At 41.7% G+C, this 16,924-nt stretch overlaps 1 protein-coding gene across 8 annotated transcripts in view; it reads left to right on the plus strand.

The window, feature by feature from the left end:
• LOC148641970 (arf-GAP with coiled-coil, ANK repeat and PH domain-containing protein 3-like) overlaps positions 1–16,924 on the plus strand; it is a 177,348-nt gene that overhangs the window by 51,343 nt on the left and 109,081 nt on the right. For 7 of the 8 annotated variants that reach the window (XM_088616932.1, XM_088616931.1, XM_088616936.1 and 4 more), the window contains exon 2: positions 12,859–12,916. In XM_088616932.1, coding sequence (XP_088473058.1) covers positions 12,859–12,916 — 58 coding nt within the window. Of the gene's footprint in view, positions 1–9,179; positions 9,203–12,858; positions 12,917–16,924 lie in introns of those variants that run through there. The other variant, XM_088616938.1, reaches the window with a different exon arrangement.

Here is a 16,924-nt window from a genome sequence, read left to right on the forward strand (position 1 = left end):
TTAAGGCGCTTTATAACAATTACACAAAGCTTCAGAACACCAGCACATAGCAAAGATACTCTGTTTTCTCAGTATTGTTTTTTAGCTCCTAGGTGTTCCCTGTTCTTTTCAGCTGCTCTGGTATTGGGAACAAACGGACCTGATCAGTTGGGCTGTACCACTTTCTCCCAGAGAGAGGTTTGCCACCGCATCACTGACCACTGTGTGTCTATGTGAGTAGCTGGCTGCAGGGTCAGACCGCTCAGCGCAGCGCCATTCAGATCCCTGACTCCGTGCCAACCTCTGCTTCCTCTGGCCTGGCACACTCCCTTGGTGACAGCAGGCTCCTTCTGGCTGGGCTGTCTGCAGATTCATCTGGCGGGGGCAAGCAGCAGAGCTGTAACTTTCCTCCCGAACGGACAGCACAGTAAATGAGGCTCTGTCTGCTGCTCGCGGTCTGCTGGCTTATGCAGCACGAGGGGCTCCCCTCTGACTCGCATGGAAAAGGGGGCCCCTCAGGGCTGGACTGTGGCCAGGAGCGCCCATGGAGTTTCGGATATATGAATAAGATCAGTTTAAACCATAATGATGCAAAAGTGTTCAGTGCATCTCGAATCCTTCTTTTGAAATACACAAAAAATGCTCTGAATTTCAGAATATTCACTTCTATTTGGAAACAAGGAGACCCTTGTACCATTTTAAGGATATTCTTGTCAAAACATGGTTTGGTCTTGATACAATCAAGTTTCCCAGGAGCGGCATGAACACTGTAACATCTTAGTATTTCCATGTATATACACATATTAGTCTAAGGACTTGGAGCTTTATTATGCTGTTATGCATAGTAGTACAGTAACGATATGCCAAACAGTGTCAAGTGTCGTGATTTATTAAAGAACACTGACTAATTGGTGAATATCGCTCTTACTGCACTCTTGCCTTAATTACTACAATCTGTCTTTGGTCTCCCTTCCAAGTTTTAATTAGCAGGTCCCAACTGTAACCGAAACACGTTCATGTGCAAGGCGGTTCAGCTCTTTCCTCGAAATCTAGTTGACAAACGCGCTGTTGCCGACGTGCTCCGAGCAAAATCACAGAGACGTGGGGTCCATTTGAGCCTCAGTGCTCCCATTATGATGCCTGATGCTGGCTGTTGATGAGTGTGTAATGGGCTGAATTACTGCTTCCATGAGGAAATTTGGAAGCAGACAATATGATTAGTGGTTGGAAAAGAGAAAAAAAACCAACCCGTGGCAATCTCCATTCCCAGTAACTATGGTAACAGAGGTCAATGAATTGTTGCAATGAAGTTGCCTACTTGGGATTCAGGAAAGTGTGCGCCGGGTGGGCGGTGCTACAGAAATCACTATAGCAACCCCATCTGAGCAACCCTAGCAAACACTAGCCAAGCCAGACATGAGAAAATAGGCTAAGTACAAAAAATTGTAAACCAAACCCATCTAGCTGTGTATAGATGTGGCTGCTGTGAATACTGTGTAGGTCATTTATACCAGTATCAATTAGTCCTTTTAAGAAAGTTGTGCATTCATTTCCCTTTATAAGAAGCCGGGCTTTGAGAGCAATATCATTCTTTTTTTTTCAGTATTATTCTTTGTTTTTTGCTGGTTTGTAAGGCAAATTTATTAGTACTTTGAGTCATCTTTATCAAAATGTCACGTAAGACTAAGAATATTGTAGATTTTAGTTTTTGATATTTTCTTTCTTAGAAAAACTGATTAGCGGTCGAGTACACAACTTTCTTTAAAAATGACTTTTTTTACCCAAATGTTATATATTGATTTGAGGAATTTAAAACAAGGTTTTAGGATGCATGAGAAAAAGGCTAATTAATTCAACTGAAAGCCTTTCTTGGCTAGAAAATCATTCATCTTAACACGTCCATGACCGAGAACTTGCTTTTTATTTTGTACTGTAAGAAATTCTAATTCTGTTTGATGCAAAGCATTGTTTGCTTAATAGTAATGAAAGTATTGCATCACTTTGATCACCGACATGTAAAATAAGCTTAGAAGCATGTGCACCTGACTTTCAAAGACTACTCATTTTTGTTTCAGACAAGGTGCTGTGCGAATTTTTAAAACACATTGTATGTTTTTAACAGAATGTCTTGTGTCAAGAAGTGGAAAATATCAATACCCAGTGCTCCCTCATGTCTGATAGCAATTTCATTGGAAAGGGGTTAAAGCAGCCTTTGAACGGCCAGGTGTATTGTCCTCCATTCCAGGGGTCCGAATCTTTGAACCTTCCTGTATTGCTTAATCAGGCCAGGTGTTGCAGATCCCTTGTGACAAATAAGAATTAGCTAGAGCAAAGACTTGCAGTGGGATGGAATTGTCCAGGTTGAGTACCCCTGATCTAGACAATAGGCAAAAGCGTATTGTGACAGGCCATTGGACAGGATTGAGCAAAGAGACGTGGTTTGGGCCACAAATGCAGGACGCATTATGACCTTGGAAACCTTTCCTGGGAGAATTGTCAGCTGGTCTTCATGCGGACCTGTGGCTTGGTCTTTTCAGACCCCAAGTCTGCGTCAAGACAAAAGAGCTTTGATTACCATCGATTACATGCTCTGTGGCACACATTCAGTAGAAAACAGGCCTTCCTCATGACATCAGCCAGTCATTTCCACAATCCCGTGGCACTGTGAAACCAAGAGGAGCTACAGCTTTCCCAGAAAAGGCATCAGAACGCGCGATGCATCTTGCTGTATATCTGTGCTGCCTTTCATATCCTTGCATCATGCCTTACTACAGTCTATAGCGGAAAAAAACCACAAATTAGACTCGTTTTGGTCAATTTGCTGAAACAAAAATGAATACTGCTGCTCTTGAATTAGAGAAAAACAGAGGTTTAAGCAACCAAACCTCTTCACTCAGGGCTAAAAACCTCTATGGTGGATGAAGATGTTCTTTAACCGATTTCACTTTTTCACTACCAGAACAGAAAAAGCAGCACTCGCGATCTCTGTATCTGTCCTGAGGGAATATTTCTGGGGTTGTTCTGGTTTGGTTGCTGGCAAGCCATCCTCATGGGTAGGAGAGGTTAATGCAGGGAGCTGCTTATAAAGGTTCATTCCCTACTGAAATAAAAAGTAAAGAAACGCAACGTTTCAGGAGTGAAGAAGGCCCCACAGCCGAAATGTTGTGTCTCTTTTCTTCTGCTTTTGGCGTAGGTAGTTAACGGATTTTGGTGTCTCTCTGAGCATCGCAAAGTACAGCTAAAGCAACTGCTACATCTGCATATCTGTGTGGGATTTTAGATACCCAGTAAGCAGGCAGGGCGAGTGTTTCAGTGGGTAATAAGAGCCACTTCCAGCAAGGGTTGTGTGCCATGAGGTTCGGGCAGGTGCCATCCGCCTCCCACAGTATAGTCACATCCTGTCACGGCCCACACAATAGTGCGTGTCAGGTTTTTAAATGTATGGCAAAGATGCAACACCGTGGAGGTGACGCTGTTCTGTCCAAAACATTACGTAATTTAACGCACAAGGCTTAGTCAGTGATCAGCCAGTTGATTGGCAAGCTGATGGTGTTCATTTGTAACCGTGAAGGGGAGCTATTTTTCATGCCCCCTTCATTTTTAAGTCACCCCGTTTTTACCCAGTTTGGCAAAATAAGATGACGTTCACTCTAAAGGGCGGTGGGAGGCTAGAGGTGTCCGTTAAGTTGCGCACTGCTGGCCTCACAGCTCGTGAAGGGGTGTTGACGTTCGATGGAGGAGTGATTGGAGCCCCAGAACGGTCAAAGATGACTGGAGGCCCGTTTTGCCCATCAAGCTCGTTTGGTTCGATAGCCAGTAGTGGTTGTAGGGGGGAACAAAGCCTAACATGGAGTTATTGAGAGTAACAAACCCAGGCTGGAGGAAACTGGATCACCTGGCGAAAGCCCATACGATCTCAGCAAGAGCTTCCGAATTCCACGGCGACCGCTGTCCTGAGCTGGAATTGAGCCCAGGACCCCAGAGCTGTGCCGTTTTAGCATTACGCACCACGCTTTGCTACCAGGCATAGTCTTTTTTCTGCAGTCATTCTCGAGCTTTAACCCAGGGAGGTTGGGCGCAGTGGAGCTATTTCCTTTCAAATATCCTGCAATTTCTTCCAAGGCAGTGAAGTTGGATGTTTATCTGTTCACCGTGAATGGACGTAGGATGTCATACATTCGTGTGAACATGAGGACATTTTTTTTATTATTCACACAATGATGTTGGAGATGGGGAACTGCGTCAGTGTGGAGGCTGTGCACCAACAGGTAGAGGTTAATTCTATGCGGAAAAGCAGAAATCCTGTAAAAGCACAGAAGGCAGTGGTGCACAAAGGCTGCACAGAGCTCCTCTGACAGCTCTCACTGATCCTCTTTTATTCCAGCCCTTCATGTTGATGGAAGCTGGGAGGAATCTGTGGCAGAGTGCCTGACTCTCGTGTGAAAACTGGTGCAGTTATTTGTACAGAAAGGTGAATGGAAGTGTGCCCGACGTTTCCTTCCTTTCACAAGTATTCATTTCTCAGGTTGAAGCCGTAAAACTGCGGTGTGTGATTTTTTTGGTGATTATCTGGTGATTTGCAGTTAGTTGTGAGTCATTTCTGTTTTCTGTAAATGTCATGAAGTAAGCCTGTTTTTGTGGCTAACATTATACAGTATATAAGCTGTATGTATAAGTCTATTTTCGGGCTCAAGGTTCCGAAAATCCAACCCACAGAGAATTTTATTTCTGCCATTGCTGCCGAAAGCACCCAGGTGACCTTGCACATTGCCAGGGCTCCATACAGGATGTTGGAACCCCTCCGGTCTCCGGAGAGAGCCGTCAGAAAGATGCTAAGAATAGCAGGCAGGAGGATGTGAGTCCGGAGCTAAAGGGATAGCAGGGGTGCCCATCCCCCCTGCTGTATTGAGCTGCTCCATTGTGAGATCACTACACATCACCATAAACTCTTCCTGTCATCCTTCATACCTTCAATGCTAATGCCTCAGCATCTGCTGAATATGCTGTTTTCATCTACATGGAGAAGTATTTGCCTCTACTATTAAGGAGTCTGGATTTAGGACATTAGGGCAGTGGAACAGAGCAATCACAGGGCTCAGAATTCACTATATTAAAGACAATCCTTATGTCTATAAGCTAGTGAGAAAGACTTTCCTTTCAGCTACAGTATATGGGTCACGTGCTTGTTTGTTTTAAACCGCTTTGCTCTGATGAGTTTGCCTCTACAAATAAATGTTATGCATATGCAGTTTTAAAGAGGGCTTACTGTATGCTTCTGAAGCTTTTGCAATATGTTTTTAAAAATGCAAGATGAGAATGTGGCTTTTGAAATGAGAACTGGAAATATTTGAGCATGTTAAAGGGTTTATCTTTAAAATCAATATTCTTTTTTATCATATTAGAAATTATTTCTTAAAGGGAACAGATAAGAATAGACAAAACTTCTCATGTTTGATGTATATTTGCAAATGTGTATTTTAAAGGGATGGACATATAATGTAATTTTTACTTAAAATGGTTTTATATGTTTTCTAAAATAAATATATATAGATATTTCATAAGTATTTTACAATACCAGTGTACCTGGATGAATAGCCAATAAAGTGTAAGGTATAGTGTAGTAAAATTCCCATCGTGTGATATGTTTAATATATTATTTTTTATAATTTGCATATTTTGAGTGCCAATTCTTTAAGGACACAAAAATGTCAATAAAACATTAGAGGTTGTTTAAGCTAAAACCTTTTATACTGGGTTTATAAAGACTACTGAATGATCAAGGTTTGATTTTCATCTAAATGTAATAACTGAGAAAAAAAATCTGGCAACATGTTTTATTAAAGTGATTAGCAGATCTAAATATTATTACCAGATGTTGGACAACATCTCAACTCAAGTGGTTTGGCACCTATTGTACTAAAGCAAAACAATTCCTAAATGATAATGCATTTCAGATTGCTATTAAAATCAATTTAATTTGTAATCGGATACAAAAGTGACAAGGACAGATTGATGTAAGGGAAGTGCGATAATATATTTAGGTGGTTTGATTGTGGGAATTAAGGCAAAATGCAGGATACATGCAGTATTTTTAAAATTTATTTTCCTTGCCTTCCCATCCTATGACCAGTTATGCAGCAAGCTTTCTCTATGTGTTTAATGTTAGTACTCGTTTGTATCGTAAATCCTTTTCTAAACTGCAAGGTTTCTAATAAAAGTGTAATTTCAGCTGATTCCTACAGGAGGTACTTCACCAGGCAGGTGATCATGGCTGCCTGTGTCCCGGTGACATCTTAAGTGTCAGCTATATTTATTAAATCAAACAGTTCTCAGACGTACATTCACATTCCTGAAATAGTTCTCTGAACACCAAAGGTTGACTGTTTATGTAGCTGTTTGCCTTAAATGTGACTTCAGTTGGCTGCAGCAGTGCTGTGGCAAATGGTTAAGAGTGTTGTCAGGAAAAAAACAAACTGTTCACTTTCACAGTAGTTATCAACGTGTATATTACATAAACTTGTGAAATTTAGTTAGTGAAATGTAACTGCGGAGCAAGATAAGGGTGGCATAGTGGCGCAGTGGTTAGTACTGCTTCCTCACAGGGTGGGGGCCCTGGGTGCACCCTGTGTTTGAGTGAGTTTCCTACTACAGTCCAAAAACATCCTGGTATTGGCTTCTGGGAAAATTGTCCCCACGTGTGAGTGTACCTTTGTTTGTGTTTGTGTGTGCCCTCCAATGGACTGGCACCCTGTCCAGGGCGCACCCTACCTTTCTTGGTAGTCCGTTGCTTGCTCTGATAGACTCCAGCTCCCCCACTACCTTATATTGGATAAAGCAGTTAGAAAATGGATGGATAAAATAAGCACTTTGTAAGTTTTGTAAGATTTACGGTATGAAAATATAGGGACCTAAACAGTCTGAAGGATCTCTTAATTGTTTGTTTTTTTTTTAATCTGTGGAAATCTTTTCCTTATTTACTGTAAGTCGCATGAATATAAAAGGTGATGCTTCCAGTCACTTTTTTTAAGGAGTTATTTTCTGGGGTTTTTTTTTTTGCTTGCAGTTCTATGTTTAAAGGTTTTCTCCTCCTTCCAAGCCCGCTTGAAAACTTTGCAGACTGGATACTCTCCACGGGGCCTTCGAAAAGACAGTCTAAATGAGATTTTTGTCTCTCTTCCACCCCTGCGTCAGTCACTTCTCTTCCCAGAATGAGCTGGACAGATAAAACTTGTTTTCTAGCCCAGGGGCAATCAGTCAGCATTAACTTGACAAACCATGTGAGGAAACCTCCAGAAACATGAAGGGCCTTTTACTCCTGCGTATGAGAAGATTGGGTCCCTTCAGTCTAGCTTGCTGGTTAATTACGAGTGACGTAAGAGAAAGGAAACAAAAGCAACGACCCAGGTAGAACACACTAACGAGCAGCGTCCTTTTAATTATCCTGTTTTTAAGAGCTTTCCAGTTCAGGCAAATCACGCCAGTAGCTCAGGGAGGGTTGAGTTTGTTTTTTCAGTTTCGTTCCGAGGGCTTGTAATCACCCTCCCTACCAGCACATACTGTAAGCCAAATCATGCCGTTTTTTGCCTGGCAGTCTCCTTTTTAAAGCTACACAGGCTGAAGCCTGTGTCGTGCGCGTTCTATGTCCTATGTTGCTGGGCAACTGTCGGAATGCAAGGTGATAGCCTGTATTTTTGGCACATGGTTTATTTCCCTGACGCATTCTGCCTGTGATTCTGGTTTTTCTTTCCATCTCGGTTTTGAGATGGTGAGGGGCTGGGTGGGTTAACTTCACTGCGGACTTTCATGGTGTGAATATGCAAAAAGCCTAGAATAAGGCCCCAACCTGAAGGAATATTTGCAACTGAGATTTGTGGGCGGTGAGTGACAATGAATTCACTGGTGGAAGGAAACTGTCAGTTCCGTCTCGCATATATAACCTCAAAGTTAGCAGCCACAGACAGCTGCTCTGCCTTTATTAGGGCTCACCAGCAGGGCATGCCTTACTGGAACTGCTGAAATGTGTGTATATACTGCATGTGTCTTTCAGGAAACACCTTTCAGGGTTTCAGGGTTATAGTTATAGTTCAACAGCAAGCAGTCACATACAGTATAAATGCTTGTTTCGCTGGTCTGATTTAGCTATGCTTTGCTGACCAGATCACAAGCTGTGCTGGAGTGATCTGGAAAAGAGGAGTGATAGACCATAGCAAATCTAGCAGCCCTGGCGAGACCTTCATGCAGCTAGGGTAAATGAGGAAGGCAGCTAACGATGCCACAGTATGTTTTGTTCTTCTTTGAGAAGCTCCCTTTCCCACCTTGCACGAGCACATGGATAGAAAAGGGCTCCATCTGAAAACAAAAGAGAGGAACTGAATTAGGAGAGTGTTCAAGGATGGTTAAAGAGGAACCGAAGAAAACATTAAGTCCAGGAGCATTTAGGACCGAAAAAAAGAGAAGGGAAATCTTCTTTACATACAGAGCTGTGTGTGTGGAACACATCGTAGAAGCCCGTACCCTGTAAACCTCTTGCAAGGTATCTGGCTTGTGTTTTGTCAACAGGCTACTCACCATCAAAGGTCACTTGACTTGGAAAACTCAGGACTTCCGATTGCTTAGTTTTCCCAGTAGCTGGGTTGTAAAGATGTTTATTGTACCAATGAAGCTAAACATGTTTTGACACTACTTTAACTTCAAACCGCCCTGCAGATTTATTCAAAGTCAAATATCAAACTTGGCCCATTCAGCACTTTGGCTCATGTAAAACCTGAACTATCTGTGGAAAGGGAACCTTCTCAGATTCCTCATCCTTACACACTTAGGAGGCCTCATGGATCGCTCAGCGGGATCCTCAGTGCACCTGGCAGCTTCGGAGCTGCAGTGTCTGAGCCAGCGTGTTTTGAAGCACGTCATTCTGATTGCGCACATCCATGTTTGATTCAAAAGGGAGATGGCATTTCATGAAAGCTGAGCGCAGTCGATTCGTGACAAGCAGGGTGGCTTTAGCGCGACCTCCGAGAGCCCGATGTGACTCATCGCTGCTGCCATGTCATAAACATCTAATAAGGGCAGTGTGGCTTCTGAGAGACGAGCTTCGACACCACCCTAGTGACCGACCCGTTCCAGAGTGTTGACTGTCAGGAGACATTCGCTGTCGGAGCTTGAGGAATCGCACAGGAAAGAAAATCCTCCCTCAAAGTAAAAGAGTGCCAAAATATCTTGGCTGGTAAATATTTTATTTCATTTATTAACACTGTTAGTTATTGTTTTTTGGAGCTGGAGGTTGATAAAGAATCCCGTATGAAGAATTTAAGCGTTGACAGAAAGAAAAGAAGGAAGAAACTCTTCAAGTACCCAGATTTAGAATCATTATTTTATATATTATATATTATATCAATCACTCTTAAAAGCCCCTGAAATAACAATGCCCTTTCTACAGTCTTATTGCTGATGGTGCTTTGTATTGTGAAGAATTCTAGATGTACTATGTGATCTTTTTTATTGCTAACATAGCAGTATAGTATTAGTGTAAAATCTCTGATATGAAGGTGTATAGATAACTTTTCAGGTGTAATGATTGTAACATATAATATAACATATAACATATAAAGCCAGCAGCCATATCACCCTGCAACTCACAACTGGCAACCCACTGAAGCTAAGCAGGTGTGAGCCTGGTCAGTACCTGGATGGAGACCTCCTGGGAAAAACTAAGGTTGCTGCTGGAAGAGGTGTTAGTGGGGCCAGCGGGGGGCGCTCACCCTGCAGTCCATGTGGGTCCTAATGCCCCAGTATAGTGACGGGGACACTATACTGTAAACAGGCGCCGTCCTTCGGATGAGACGTAAAACCGAGGTCATGACTCTCTGTGGTCATTAAAAATCCCAGGGTGCTTCTCGAAAAGAGTAGGGGTGTAACCCCGGTGTCCTGGCCAAATTTCCAATTGGCCCTTACTAATCATGGCCTCCTAATAATCCCCAACTATGAATTGGCTTCATCACTCTGCTCTCCTCTCCACTGATAGCAGGTGTGTGGGGAGCGCACTGGCGCACTATGGCTGCCGTCGCATCATCCAGGTGGGGCTGCACATTGGTGGTGGTGGAGGGGAGTCCCCATTACCTGTAAAAGCGCTTTGAGTGGAGTGTCCAGAAAAGCGCTATATAAGTGTAAGCAATTATTATTATTATTATTATAATGTACAGAAGGCTTAAATATTGCATGTTGTTGTTTTAGTGGTTTGACTGGTGGTGTAATATCTCCCACGTTGTGCAAATACAGTAGATTCACCAGATGCAATACTGTATATCTTTCTACTTTTTGTGGTGTAACCGTAACTGTATTGCACTGATGGCTGCAATAACACTGGGCCCAAAGAGGAAGGTACTGTTTCCTTTTTTCTGACTGCCCAAGCGAATGATATAATTTTAACACATTAATTAAAACCGTCCTAGGTGACGAGGTCTGTCTGCCAGCAGTCGGGAGCAGCACATGGCTTCTTCCTTTCCCCCTGCATTAGCCTGTTCCTGCTGAAGCCAATCAGCCGAGTTAATCTAACTAGCAGGAGCTCAGCGCCCAGGGATGAAGAGGAAGGGAGAGAGGGGCAGGCAGGCAGTCGTATTCTGCCACTGCAAAGTCGGTTACAGTGAATTTGCTACAGTTCTGGATTTTCCGAGACTGTGACTCTGTTGGCTGCCAGCTACAGTGACTGCAGATTTTCTGCACAGAGTAGATTAAAAATGCTGGGCTCTTGAGTGTTGTCTGAACTACATTTGACCTTGTTCACTTTGTACTTCACCAGCTTGAATAACTGTAGTTAGTCCAACACGCAAGTGGACTAGATCACGACAGTATCATGGAGTACTATAGTAAACGTGTCATACAAGCATTTTATTATGGTATATAGTCTTCCCAAGCAGAAATCATAGGAAAACACAGTAAGACAATCTGAAAATGAGCATTAAACTACCATAGAAAAATGACAATACAGTATAAGAATAACTCAAGCATGTAATTGAAAATGAAGAGCACCTGTGATTGTAATCACTGTGAAAATAGACTATGTGCTATCAGCCTGTTTTCATGGAATCCACTCTCCATACTGATTAAATTCTATTATGCCTACAGCAGCACTGGTATTGCAGTTCCAGCTAGCTAATGAATTTATTGTTGTAAATATGTAATTTTCACTTGTAATTAATTTGTGTAAATAATAGATTCTCCAAGTTGCCCTTAATAGGTCAATCATGATATAGATCTTGTCCCAAGGAATTTCTTGATATATTTTCCATGACTATTAGTCCAGTGAAAGATGGGACAATGCCCTTGTACGTGGTAGGAACTACCACATGGTTAGTGTCCTGTCTTCCTGCTGTTCCAAAATGGGGAAAAAAATACCCATGCTGTTCCCATTCAAGACCAATATGTAGAGTAAACATGAGAACCTGTTGATCAAGATGCAAAATCAATGTTACTAAACTTATAGTGTCAGTTTTCTTACTTTTTTGTATAGCAGGACTTATGCCAGAACGCAGCCTGTCATTACTAAACCATGACTGGGACATGTTCCCCTCACATATCGCAAGAATATTGACAGGACATGGTTCTGACCACAGCAGGAAAAAAGACACACCTACTGTATGCTTGGTCATCATCTGAAAATAACATCAGTGGGACTCTGGATCAAACTGTGATGAACAAAACTGTAACACTGTCATCCAACTAGATTAAAAACATGGCTGGGTGTTCTGACAGCCCAGTAACGCTGCCAAATATGACACAAGAATGGAGAGCAAATCTCACCATCATTTTCTTGAAACCAGGGATTGTGGTAATGTGTATCCTGTGGGTGTGGTGACATCAAATTAAAGACATTCAGAACACCCTGCCAGTGGGACCGTTCTTGAACTGTGTTATGTCTAAAAACAATCAATACCAGCTGTCATGCTCGTTTCTCACCTCTGTGTCACTTGCGACACCCACGCGGGACAGATCTTATTCACAGTATTCTTGTCAAGCCTGGTCAAATTGCAGAGCCTTGCTCCAAATTTTAATCTGTGCCAGTTGTTCCTCTGAAAATGAGGCAGATCATCATTTCAATTTAAAAAAATATTGTCAAACCATTAAAATGTAAAATTAAAGGTATTGTTCAGTTAGACAGCTCCAAGCCATATTTTTATTTCAAACATATTTGTTATGTTCAAACATGATTCAGAAAATAATAGTATTTGGAAGCTTACTTAATCTTCCTATCAATGGCTGAATTTACAGTCATATTTTACAAGACCCTTGGAAAGTGTCAAAAGCTTTTTGATTTCTCTTTCGGCATTTGATAGGAGCTTTAGAATCGTGCAATAAGAGAATATCTGTCCATTTTCTTCATTTTCAGTCTGAATTGTTCATTTACATTCCAATCAAAGGTAACAAAGAATCTTAGCTGTCCAGCTGTCCAGGTTTAATCCTGCTGTCCAATTTGCATGAGCCTGCTATTGGTGTGAACGTGTCTAAGGGTTTTATAATTCTGTGAAATTCACCTTGGAAAGTGTCAAAATCTGTTGTGGTAGATTAACCAGACGAAACAAACCACATGAAACATTCCACAGAGAATCAGAACATGAGCAGAGAACCATGACTAAAAAAACTTTATACATGGCTACATATAAGCAAAAGCATATCAGCTCTGCATTATGTAAGTAATCACAAAGGCATTGGAGCGTGTATATTAAAAAAAAATAAAAGGTAGGATCTTGATTTTATTTTTTCAGTATTTATTTGTTCAACGTTTAACAAATGGGTCTGTGAGTCTAGTCCATAGCAAAGGAATGTTGCATATTTGAATTATTTGTGTCTGTGCTGGTTAAAATGTCTTTGTTTCTCTTTCCTCAGGGCTTCGATAGATGAAGTGGAAACTGAGGTGGTGGAGATTGAAGCAAAACTAGACAAGGTAAAGTGTTTTCAATGAGTCAATCTCCGCAACTCTGCTTTGGACTTTGCAAAATCACCTAAAAGCTTGCAGAACTTTCCAATGCATTGCAGTCTGAGGCTAAACACCTTGATCTTAGGTTTCAATTTCCATTTTCTGTGTTCTGTACCTGCGTTCGAACAGGTTTTGAGCTGGTGTGACTTCTTGAAATAAGAGCAAACTGTTGCCTGTTACCAAATTTGCTTGTGAGCACATATCGCCAGAAAATTAGCTTGTGTGAACCATAGGGTGTTTAAAACATGCATGTATTCAGGTGGGTAGCTGCATAAGCATGCTTAGGCTGAAAATGAACATGTAATAGGTTTATTCCCTGCTGAAAAGAGAAGAAAGGAAACATGTGTTTCCTTTCTTCTCTTTTCAGCAGGGAATAAACCTTTACTTGTTCCTATATTCAGTGATGACAGCAAGGTTCATGTGGCAGTCCAGAAAAGACCCAGGCACAAACCAAAATCATGTGATTACAAAGGCATAAGTAACCCTGTGAAACAGTGGTAGAAGTCTGCAGAACTACTTCGAAACAGAAATGATCACATCCGTCCATTTTCTGACTGCTTCTCCAAATTCGGGGTCACGTGTGTGTCAGAGCCTATCCCAGCAAGCAACGGGCACAAGGCAGAGTACACCCTAGACACAGAGGACACCAAACACACACTCACACTAGGGCCTGTTTTCCCAGAAGCCAATTAACCTACCAGTATGTCTTTGGACTGTGTTAGGAAACTGGAGCACCTGCAGGAAACCTACGCAAACTTGGGGAGAACATGCAAACTCCTCACACAGGTCTGGAACTGAACCCAGGGCCCCAGTGCTGCAAGGATTGCTATCCACTGTTAAATATATTTGGTGGATAATTAACAATATGCTTTGCTTTTTGACTTGTCTGTCCTTGTATCTACATACTAAATGCCGATGAATATAAAAATATCAAGTATTTGTGAATATGCAGTTTTCATTCAATGCTCAGACCCTTTCACACAAATGAAAGTTACAAACCTCATGGTGATGATAATTTACACTAATACAATCTGTTTAATTGGTGGAAAGCAGCTAGGCATGTGCCAACGAAGAACTAATTTCTTTTTAATGAAGTCGATTTACTTTATGGCTGCTTGGAGTGTCTCAGTTGGGATATAAAATTAGGGAGTAGCTGCTTCGATGTGATTCATAGCAAAGCCCATTGTTAGCACAGTGTAAGATTGATGTAACTGGCATGGTATTAGCTAATGTCAAATTATAGTCTCCCCTCAAGCCTGTGGGATTACTTGCTTAATATCATGAGGACTAGGCGTAGTCTTAACATCTCCAGTAAAAAAGTAGCAGCCTTCCAGACAGCCTTTGGCATTATAGATCACACATGTTGCTGCAGTTAAGAGTCATCTTTGGATTTTTTAATTATTCTGACGAGTTTTTAACATAAGAGATCACAGCCAAGACATCATATATCTGTATGTGGGTGCAGGGGTGCATTTTGTAGGCTTGTGTCTGCTTAAACAACTTTCCTACATACAATATGTCCCTGCCCAGGCACCCAGCAATGACTTTTCCTCCCATTACATCATGGTTAGGGAAAAGGTGTTTTTCTAACACCTCGAGTAACCCCGGGCCTTGAGGATACACTCTCAAACTGAACTTTATCACCAGGAGAATTAGTTTGTTTTTCAAATGAGTGGGGTGGCCTTCAAATTTGTAAACTTGTCATAATTTGAACAGTGAAAGGGTACAGGCACTTACTGACCAAGGTGTACTTCTTTTGTTGAGAAGTGCAATTCTTTATTTTTTTGAGCTACACTAATTGTTATTTAGAGCTGGGTTTCCCTGCCGAGTTTTTGTGATTTCCAGTGTCTGCTTGTTTGTGTTCCAGCTGAGCTCTTGATAGTTTAATTGAACCCCAATTTTAACTAATTATTCTAATAATTAGGCCTTTACAAGTTGTTTTCAGTTCTGTAACAGTCAAGAGATTTCCATTTGCCTAACATTTTCAAATCTCTTGTTTTCCGTGGACAACTTGAAGGTATAATTTTCGGGGCACAAAATAAAGATGATAATCATATCATCAGCTCAATTAAAGGTTTAATCAATCAACTGAGCATGCCTTTCACTAATTAAGAAAATCAGACCCTGGGGTCATTTGTTCCAAATTTGAAAAGACCCATGTAAGTAAATATACTCTGGAAAATAAATTAGACAAAAACAACACAATTATATACAGACTAGAATTGTGTGTCACAGGTTTCCAACACTCGTATCTTGTAAGTAAGATATGTAGCAGGTACAGTAATAGCAGCCTGATGATTTGTTTGTCCACAAAGACTTTACAGTTAATTTGAAGATTTTCAGTACTATAAAGTACTGCCTTTGTCAATTTTGTTGGTTTGTCCCAACAGATAAGTGCTTTTTTCATGACAGCACATTAAAAACAGCATAGAGGAGAAACGCACTTTGAGATGTGTACCCGACTACTCTCCCAGTTGGGTGGAGATATACTGTATTGATTTTGACTAACAGCCTTTTACAAAGCTTCTATCTTTCAAGACCCCCTGGAAACTGAATAATTTACTAGTAGCAATATTGTCTTCCTTTTTAGTGTAATGAGACAGCCAGCTGCTTCACTGTAATGCTCATGATGTCACTTGTCCATCTGTTCCTGTGCCCTTGAATTAAGTCTCTCCTCAAAGAAAGTCTTTCAGTCTGGATTGAATGGGTCACCACTCAATATGCCCTAGATATCTCAGACACCTACATCATCATAGTGGTTGCCCAAGCTTTTTTCACTCCAGAACTCTCCTCCCATTGTCTGAGCACTTCTGTTCAAGGTTTTGGGGGAGCCAGAGTCTATATGGGCAAGCAGCAGGCACAAGGTGGGGTACACCTGGATCAGATGCCAGTCCGTCACAGTGCACACAGACGCACACTCTCACCAGGGCCAATTTTCCCAGAAGACAATTAACCTACCAGTTTGTTCTTGGGCTGTGTTACGAAACTGGAGCACCCTGAGGAAACCGCAGATGTGGGGAGAACATGCAAACTCCACACACAGGTCTGAAACTGAACCCAGGGCCCTGTTGCTGCCAGGATTGCTATCCACTGTTAAATATATTTGGTGGATAATTAACAAAATGCTTTGCTTTTTGACTTGTCTGTCCTTGTATCTACGTACTAAATGCCGATGAATATAAGAATATGCAAGGATTGCTATCCACTGTTAAATATATCTGGTGGATAATTAACAGTATGCTTTGTTAAGACCAGAGCACTTGGATGAAACACATGTGAATACAGGGAGAACATACAAACTCCACACAGACAGCACCCACAAGGCAGCAACGCTGACCGCTGCACTGCTGTGCTGCCTGTTCCAGAACTATTTGCTCCTACTTTTCAGCAAGTTCCAGTAAATCTAAGCTGCAGAACTAGTGAAAAAAAAGAAACAGTTTGACCCATAGCCGATTCGAATTCAAGTCTGAAAATGATTTGCAGGGTTTGGCGAGCGTGTACAATACTCTCGGCAGTCAGTTGCGATACGGGTTATCATTGGCAGTCTTCTGGGCTCGACTCGTCAGTTCCAGTCTGCTCACAACGTTTCAACTTTTTCAAGGGGCGGAACTGCTGTTCACAAAGTTTGCATGACAATTCAATTTCTGGAAGCTGCAGTGGATTTTCAGTCTTTCTCAAGCTTGCTCGCTATGCCTGCGGTTTACCTCAGTGAAATTCTCTCAGAGTGATACCCTTTCATGTCAGGCAGCATGTAATGGGATTTCAGAAAAATACAGTAGATTATTAAATTATAGCCAAGAGCTGTGAAGGCCACATAAGAGTTACCTATAAGTAAGACGAGGCCATGTTGCTCATCTAGCAAGATTAATTGATCCAAGAATATCTTTTTACGGTTTTGTGAAAGCCGTTCAGCTTCATCAGCATGGCTGGGTAGCTTGTTCCATACTCCCAAAACCCTTTGGGTAAAGAAGTGCT

This window comes from Lepisosteus platostomus, chromosome 23 (genome assembly GCF_059453375.1).
Source record: "Lepisosteus platostomus isolate fLepPlt1 chromosome 23, fLepPlt1.hap1, whole genome shotgun sequence".
In the NCBI taxonomy this organism is placed as follows: Eukaryota; Metazoa; Chordata; class Actinopteri; order Semionotiformes; family Lepisosteidae; genus Lepisosteus; species Lepisosteus platostomus.